At 39.4% G+C, this 9,527-nt stretch overlaps 1 protein-coding gene across 1 annotated transcript in view; it reads right to left on the bottom strand.

Annotated features, from left to right (window-relative positions):
* Window positions 1–9,527, bottom strand: part of LOC103469914 (UDP-glucuronosyltransferase 2A1-like) — a 19,730-nt gene that overhangs the window by 5,983 nt on the left and 4,220 nt on the right. Inside the window, exons 7-9 of the mRNA XM_008417978.2 lie at window positions 2,142–2,928; window positions 1,878–2,026; window positions 1,610–1,741 (exon numbers count right to left, since the gene is read on the bottom strand). Of these exons, the coding sequence (XP_008416200.2) occupies window positions 1,610–1,741; window positions 1,878–2,026; window positions 2,142–2,928 (1,068 nt within the window). The remainder of the gene's footprint in view (window positions 1–1,609; window positions 1,742–1,877; window positions 2,027–2,141; window positions 2,929–9,527) is intronic.

Raw genomic sequence — 9,527 nt, 5'->3', positions numbered from 1 at the left:
TATTGAATATGTTTCTTGTTGCAAATAAGGAAGCTATCTCTACAAAATGATTTAAATTGGATTCTCTTACTATTAATTTATTCATCATAATACATTGAAAAGTTGCCTTTCCAGGAATGCGAGAAAATGATTATTCTAAAAATCATCAAAATAGTAAAAAATAAGATGAAGTACTTACGATTTGTCATTGATGACGGTGTTTACAGCGTCTCTCAGGCTCTCAATAGTCATAAAGTTCAGTTTAACAGTAACTGCAGCTCCTTTGGCCTCCATGTGCACCATGTTGTCTGGCTGGTCCCCAAACATGGGGATTCCCACCATGGGAACGCCGTGGTAGATGGCCTCATAGATCCCGTTTGTCCCACCATGAGTGACGAAAGCTTTGGTTTTAGGATGACCTGGTAGAAACAACGTTATTAAATATGTGTTTATTTTTCATGGTGTTATAATGATGTAGACTGCATAGGCGGCAGCTCTAAATAAAAGCAAGTCATGGCTTTTTTTCATCAGCGTCTTTTTGCATTGACATAAATGTGAGCAAACAGAAAATCTGACATGGATTATAATTGTCTAATTTTAGATTTATATCTAGGCTTTTATTTTTGTCTTAAACCTTAGAAAAGGCTGGTTTTTAAGCAACTAAAGGGTTTTGTAAATAGAAACAATTGTATTGAGGTTTTTCAGAAAGGGCTTTTTCCTTCTGCCAAATCACAAAATCAGCCCTTTTAATTTTTATTGACATTCTACTGATCAAAGACTGTGGTGATATGGTGGTTTCTTTTATGCTTTTTGAGTTGGCTCCAGCCTTTGATTCAATTCATCAAAAAATAATTGATCTCACCTGGATCATCAGACAATAGACGTATTATTACAAGGTTCTGTCCTGAACTGGTGGGAGTGAAATACGTTTTCTTTTAGTTTTGTCTTTTCATCAACTTTTTTGTGGGGTGCCACTGGGCTCCATTCTTGGCATTCTTCTTTTTATGCTATATGTACTTGCCTTATGCTCTATTTTACATAACATAGGATCATGATATTATGACATGATGACAATTAAGACAAAACGCACTATTCAAAGACTCGACCTGTATCTTATGTCGTGAAGAGAGCTACAACTACTCCAATTCATAATATGTTTGTTGTCTAACTGTGCAAGTTTTACGTTATGCTTTTTTAAATAGCCGTTTAAGAAATTATGCTTGCGTTTACTCACCCAGTAGGTTATTCTGGGGAATCCAGTCATAAACTCTTGTATTAGAACCAAGAGTTTGAGGTTTTTCTCCGCTGTATCTCCAGAGCACCTATAAATATTTAAAATAATTTGTAACTTAATTTTTTAGAACAACTTGAGAAAATCAGACAGTCAAACTTTGTATTTTTTATAAGAATATGATAAAATGATATTCAGAATTTATATAGCACTACGCTAATCACTGTGGTGTATCAATGTGCTTTATACCATAGTCATATTTATCCATTTATATTTGAATTGACCCCATGCACATATTCATTTCAAACGCCACAGATGGGTAGAAAAACAACTTGGGTTATACTCATTAAGCTGAATTTAGCTGCTTGGAAGTTGAAGTTTAAATGATCTATTCTTGACCTTTTGTGGAAGCTGAGCGAGCGCTGAGGCGATCATGTTTGCTTTCTCTGTGGTCAGGTTCTTGACCATCGATCCTAAAGAAAACACAACAATACCAGCGTCTCCAGAGCTCTTGACGAACTTTTCCATTTCCTGCAAAATAGTTATAAACACTTCGTGAACCATTTAGTTGACCCTTACTCAGACTTGTGTGGGTAGATAAACCTATTTTACATCAGGAATATTGTTGTGAAGTAATTGGGTTTAAATTGGTGGATTATAACCCCACCTTTGGTAAAGGTTTAGCTGGTTTGCAGTGGATCCCTCCAATGAATTTGAAGTTGGGGAGGAGTGGACGAGGAAAATCAAAATCCCAGTAGGTTCTCATCAACCAAAAGTCAGCATTACCCATCATCTCACAAGCACTGGTGGGTGTTCCTGTTTTGCAATGGATGAGTAAGACATGGACATGTTAATCTTAAATTACGCTGAAGACTTTTAAGCTTTATTTGACATAATACATATAGTTTGTTTCTCTTTATAATTTGCTTACCTTTGACTTCAGAGTAGTATTTGTCAAGATCTTTCCACATGAACTGGTCTATTACGACGTCCTGCAGAGCATAGAAGAGGACGTTCCACAGTCTCTCTGAGAAGTCCATCTTGTCTGTGAGTTTGCTCATAGCACCCGGGACAAAGGACGGTGGAGCAGGAAGCTGACCACACATCCTCTCCCAGTTGTGAGCCAAGGAAAAACGCAATGAGTAGATGAGAGGGATCCCCAAAATGTCCGCAGTCAGGTCACTGCCAGGGTAGATGGGATCAGAAAAAAGCACGTCGTAGTTTCCCTCCTTCAGCTTCTTCATTATTGTTTCTGATTTCACAACTCCATCCAACATACTGAAAGAAACCTTCATGTTGTTCTTTATCAGTTCTATAAATCTAACGTAAATCTGAAAGTAGCCCATAAAATCCATCTCGTAAATGCCGAAGTGAAGAAACTCCTTAAGAAACCTTTCTATATCCTTCAGGGAGACGGAGATGTTAAAAGGTTCGTACTGGAAGCGAGACGGTTCGCTGCTGTTCATGAACATCGACGCACTCGGGACTAGGACCGTCACCTGGTGTCCTCTGTCCACCAGTGTTTCCAGAACCGGCTTCATGTTGATCCAATGGCTGGCCTCAGTGTACCACACCAAAATCTTCCCTCCATTTGAGTTTTCTGCAGCACAAAGCAGCAGCAGGATGCAGACAGACAGACGCAGCTCCATGGTGGCTCTGTGTCTGTAGAAAACCAGCTGTTGTGCTTTTATGAGCTGCACCTTAAAGATACTGATTAACTAAATGAACTCTGACTTATTTCTCTTTGTACCTAATGATGCAAGATAGCAGCCGTCCATTTACCTCTAATAGATTTCCTGGGCTGATCCTCAGCAGAGAAAGTTCAAACAGAATAATTTGATTCACATTGGTGTTTGGAATTTAATTAATATACTGTAATGCACAGTTTGGTATTAAACATTTATTAATCTGGATTCCTTTATTTTACCATGATGAACTGTTATCACCCATTCTTAGAGTAAATATTTCATGCTAACTTTGACATGTCAACAGGGGCGGATCTAGAAAAATATTTATGGGGTGGTAAGGAGGGGGGCAGGGATTTTTTCCCGGGGTGGCAGCATATGCCAGTATATATATATATATATATATATATATATATATAAAACGTCTCATTCTTACGTTTAGCTTACACAGACCTAACACTGGACTTAATTTACTTGTTGCAAAATATTTTTAACTTTCATTGTTTCAAAATGAGCTTCATGTAGCACTGAGGTTTAAATACAATTTCTTAATATAGTATAGTTAATTATTTTTGTCTTTCATACTCCTGCTTATTGATATGCATTACTGGATTGGACACACCTATTAGTCACTATGCGATTCATTGAGTTATTTCTAGAAAACCATTTTATCCCAATGCAGGACGAGCAGAAATCTGTCACAAAAATATTCGTAGTGCCATCATTTGTTATCATGTAGCTATATCTATTAAATACGACTTAAAATAAAGAGGAGAAAACTGATGTTTGATAAATTCTCCGTGATATACAAATATATAAACAATTTTGTTTGGTAGTTCTGTGAAGATGCAAGAAGGGGCACATTTCTTATATTGGTCAATCGTTTTATTTTAAATATGCTGTAGGAGCCGTAGTTTGATGATTAGTTCAGTTTTTGTCGCTTGTTTAACTTTTAGGAATTGCAGCGGCTGCAGACAGTGTGCCACAATAAACGGTACAATAAAGCTGATAAACAGGTGAAGAACCAAACACCACTTATATTCTGCCTTTTCTCGCCGTGTCATCTTTACGCGGACCCATTGCCATGGCAACCGACAGACAACAGCTCAACAAGCAGAGCAGAGATTACCGATCAGGGGAATCAACACCAAAAAATAAACATTTCCCACACAAAAAAGTAGCAAAAACACCAAAACATAACATTGGGTCTGTTACATTATGCTGGTCAGGCTTGATGACTATATTGTCATTATTAATAAGTTTTCGCCTGAGTACAGCGGCGGTTGATCAGCTCATTTAAACAGCTGCTCTACTGATGACGTGGTGTGCGGGCTGAACTGTTTTAGTGCCAACGGAAACAAAACACACCGAACTGCGCAGCACATGTTAAGGTTATCAAAGTCAATAGAAGGCTAAAACAGTTAGGCTAGTATAACTGACCCACTGCTCACTTGTTCAATGTTTTCTGTAAGTTAAAACTTTTCCCCCACCTGTTAAATCTGAAGCCCTTGTTATCCAATTCATAGGGTTGAATTAACCGCTAAATATTGCGTCCATTTTTCAGATTCTTTGCGTGACTGTGGTGTTTTCCTGACCACCCATAATGTTGACTCAATGGACAGCAATGGGCGCATATGTGTCGCACGATAAGTCAAGTAATGTTCAGTAATTTATATCTGTGACCTTGGGTACAGCTCTAGATCCTCTTTTTACCAAATCACACAGATGAGTTCGTAAAAATGGACAGAGGCACTGCTGCAGATTACAAACAGTTTATTGAATTCACAAATTTATGAGCAAAAATAGTCACAATTTATTTTATTCTACCAAGTGACCTCTCTAAAAGTGGGAGTCTATGCTGGCCCTGGGATCCTTAAAGCTGAAAAATAATTAAAACCCAATTAGATAAAAATAGACTGTTTGGGGGAGGAATAATAAGAAAACAGAAATGCAACTAAATGCACCTAAGTGTTCCCCAACAAAAGCACACTCACGCAAAAACCCCTGGTGAAAACAGCAAAGAAAAGAAAAACTCCCCTTCCACTGATCTCAATCTAAATAAAACAGCCTAGGACCCAAGGACAGCACAGGTCCCAGTTTAAAACAAGCCAGCGGGCTACAATAGAAACTCCCTTTCCCCAAACAAAACCAAAACGAGAAGTTCTTAACAATAACCATCTAAAAGTAAACTAAAAAAAAAAAAAAAAAATGAAATTGAAACAAATCAAAAACTGAAACAGTAGCAGGCCAACCCACACACAAAAGAAATCAAGTTAAACAAGAACATTAAGCAGCCAGATAATCATAAGAAACGGCCCTTACCTTCTCTAAAGTAAAACCAGTAAACTGCACTCTTGACGTCACTAAGGTTTGTTTCCAACAATAATCAGTGGAGGAATCAGACATAAATTCTAAACTCACTTCACGATCAATGTTAAACATACCTCTGTACGAGTCATCAGCCTGCATCTGATCTCCTCAGCGATATACCGGCTTTTAAATGTAAATGCCGATTACCTGTCTCCCTCAACAAGCCAGCTACGCTCTGTCACCGCGTCTTCCATATATGGACAAGAGGAAGAAGGAGCAGCAGCACACATTCGGGGGGACAATATGCCCTGGCTACAATCCCCGGCTACATATCCATCCATATCTGCTGCCTCGCGCTCTGCCCTTCTCTCGCACTTCCCGCTACTCAGCAGTAGGTCTCAGGTTACATTCAATGGTGTTGCATTCAATGTTGTCGGAAAAAAGAGATTCATGTCCGATTTCCCATAACTACTTACTGAATTCATAGTCACCAGCTGAGGTGGCAACAGGGGTGGCAAGGCTCTCATTTGGGGTGGCAACTGCCACCCCAGTAGATCCGCCCCTGCATGTCCATCCATCCATCCATTTTCTTGCACCCTTGACCCTTAGTGAGGTCAGGAGGGGTGCTGGTGCCTATCTCCAGCTATGTCACTATGTCTTAAAATCACAAACTTTCTCTATAAAAACTATACATCTGTTGGATTTGTAATGTAACATATAATGTTTGTAGTTTCGGGCGAGAGGCGGGGTCACCCTGGACAGGTGGTCAATCTGTCGCAGGGCAACACAGAGACTCACAGGACAAACAACCACACACATTCACACCTAGGGGCAATTTGGAGAGGCCAATTAACCTGACAGTCATGTTTTTGAACTGCGGGAAGAAACTGGAGGACCCGGAGAAAACCCACGCATGCACAGGGAGAACATGCAAACTCCATGCACAAAGACTGGGGCCGGGAATCGAACCCAGAACCTTCTTGCTGCAAGGCAACAGCTCTACCAACTGCGCCACTGTGCAGCCCTGCCCCTGCATGTCAATATAGTTATTATATGCAAACTAATGCCTTGTTAATTTAATGAAAGCCACATCATTGCATTTGCACCTCAAGGAGGACCTACAGCACCTTCTAACTACCTATTACTACAAATCCACTAATTAAGCTGCTGTCATAGTCATCGTCCTACCACTTCCTGTCTTCTTCATCTTTTCCTCCAGGAGTAACATCTCCCCATTGTCTTGTGTTCTTGAGATCATATTTCAACATTTGTCTGATTTTGTTGCAATTCCTAAACAAAAAGGGAAAAATAAACCTATTTTCTAACAGGCCCTGATACTTCTTCTCAGTTTCTGCTCTCTAAGTTGTGATATAAGCAGTGTGATTATTTCAGTCACATAAGACATTTAAATACATACAGTATGAGGGAGATGAAAAATAATAAAGCCAGTGTTTTTTTTTTTTTTTTGGGGGGGGGGGTTTAAACGTTTTATTTCCCATGTCTCTTTTTATTGTCTGTGTAAAGGGTAAAATTCAGTCAATAAGAAAAAGCCAGTGTAGATGTACAGTGTATATATCTACACATGTGCAGTTCATGTGATGGTTAAAACAAAACTAAATAAAACGGATAATCTTATTATTTCATTCGATTATTTCTCCAGTGTCTGAAAAGTACAAATACAGCTTCAGTTTTACAGTTTTGCTACAATTTGGGTTCGTTACACAGAGACGCCACTGGAGGGCGCACAGTGTCCAGAGGTATTAATCAACAGCAGGCAGACGCGCATAAGAATAAATTCTGCCAACCGCTGGTCCCAATATGCAGTGGCGCAACTACACATTATTCAGGTGGATGCAAAAACATAGATCGGCGCCCCCCCCCTCCCCCGACCGAGGGAAGGAACGTCAGGGTGAAGGAGCGACGTTCACTCAGCCCAAAGTGAACGTCAAAGAGCTATTTTACTTCGATTACTTGTACATGCGATTCAGTTAATGCGTTTATTAGTATTGGTATTCGGTATTTACCCAAAGCTCCAGTTAGGAGCTTTGGGTAAATACCAAATTGTATGAGGAGACTAATGACTGCCACTGGAGATTCAAGACATGCATAAAAGAGTCAAGGTAACTCCAGGTATGTTTTTGATGAGGAAATGACATACCATGGTGTTAAGTTTAAAGTAAATTTTTAATAATACCCCTTTTTATAGAAATGTAATTGAAAAAAGTGATCCTCTGCAGGGTTTCCCCCAGAAAACTTGCTAAGCCTGGTGGTCAGGGCGCCGAGGCGGTCCACCGTGTTTTTGTATTAAAAGATGTTAAGTAGACAATAAAATCACTGGGTAATTATATGTTATGGGAAAACATCGTCAGTGAACTGCTATATAAACCCACATCTAGCCTTAAGAACAACTAATCAAAAAATACAATTAAAATAAATATCAATTATGTCCACTTCTGTTAAATCCAAATTAAGTCAACAGCTCCATCAGGGTCCCCAGAGCTTCAGGGGCCCCATAAATCCTAATATTTTACATAGACCACAGATATATAAATGTAGCATTTGTTTATTGAGATTATCATTGCTGCTAAATTTGACATAAAGGTTTCAGTATATATAAATTAAAAGCCTTTAAATTATTTAACATTTATATGTAAGATTTTAAGGAGCTGGCAAGTTTACTTTGTAGAAGTTCAAAGAACAATATTCATAGTCAGATTGGTTTGTTACCACAGTTACAATCTGATGCTGTGAGTTTAATCTTTGAGTTTCAGCTCCGTTTGTTCACAAATACAAATTAGTAAGCTGTAGTTATAATTTATTGCTTTTTAGGTTTTCCAGTTAAACTACTCCCCCTGTCCTAGATTTCACTAAATCTAACACAGAAGCTGTTAGAGGTGCTGATGTTTTTAGCAACAAAAGGGGCCCCTAAGTCATATTCTGCTCCAGGCCTCATGCAGCCTTGGACCGGCCCTGCATGATGTGGTAATCCGCTGCACTGCGCAGAGATGCGCAGCAAATGGGAGATTTAATTCAATGCTGATAATGTAACTTCAGTAGCTCTTTCATTTCGTGTTTGTTGAGTTTTTAACAAGGGGACACAGAAACTATTTTGGTTGGTCGAGTTTCTGGACGACTTTTTCAGATCTCCGGTGGCCGCACCACGCATTAACTGTCTGACTATATGTGGACAAAACATTTGATATGGTTTGGTGCTTAGTGTAACCGGAAAAATAATGCTAGTAATAATAATAAAATAATATAAAATCAGCGTGATGCGTGACTGCGAGGAGAGCGAAAGCTCCTCACCGGGTTAAACCTGCACAATGAGTGATTAGCGCTGGGTCGTTAACCACTAACGCACCGACCAACCGGGAACACAGACCTAAACTTTACAGGGAAGACAGGGCCAAACGCTGGRCAGCGTGTTGAGATGCAAACGCCGCATAATGTTTTGTTCACAAATATACATCATTCTCACCTCAAAGCTCCTCTGAAAGCGCGACTACAAGTTATTCCTGCGGTTCACGTAGAGCTGCGCAACCAGCGCTAACGCGGTGGGTTTGAACTCTTACCTTAATCAATAACTCCTCATAACTAATCATAATTCCTCACAGGGAGTTGATGTAAATATCCATAGCGGTCAGCCTGTGTCCAGTTTGAGTGAAAGGAGGAGCGTGGGATCCGCGTTGAGGTTAACTTTAGACATCCAGCTGCTGCAGCGCGAGGCAACGCGCAGAGGCCAGCGGTGTGATTGGTCCAGCTTTAAATGCACAAACGTCTATAAACATATCTTTTAGGAATAAATCTGCTCTGATAGTGAAACGCTCGGAGCAACAGAAACACTTGAAATCCGGCTTTAAAAAAAGGCGTCTTTTAAATTTTATTTTATTTTCCAAAAAAAAAAAATTAACAAGAAAGGCTTAGCCTGGCAGTGGCGCTAGTAAAGCATGGCGGGCCGCCAGGCCTGTAATACACTGGGGAAACCCTGCTCTGTGAACATTTGATATGTATTATTCTTTAATTATCAGATCAGAGTACACTGAAGTACAAAAAAAAAAAAAAACTACAAACTTAAACACGTGTAGGAAAATAAGTCAGGATCTGACATCTAATATACACTTTTTTGTAATTAAAAATGTTTAAGCTCTGAAACAGAAAAGTATTACAACACCTAACATAAATTCATATTCAGTTTGGAAAACACCAGAACAGGAAAACTCACTTGAGTTTTTCATTCTGCTTTTCTCTTTGTCTTTTTTCTGCTGCAGCATCTCTTGAAACAGAAGCTGCAGCTCTTGAAGAGGATGAAGATGAGGAGCAGA

Source organism: Poecilia reticulata, linkage group LG9 (assembly GCF_000633615.1).
Source record: "Poecilia reticulata strain Guanapo linkage group LG9, Guppy_female_1.0+MT, whole genome shotgun sequence".
NCBI lineage: Eukaryota > Metazoa > Chordata > Actinopteri > Cyprinodontiformes > Poeciliidae > Poecilia > Poecilia reticulata.
This window is presented reverse-complemented; position numbering and strand designations above follow the sequence as displayed.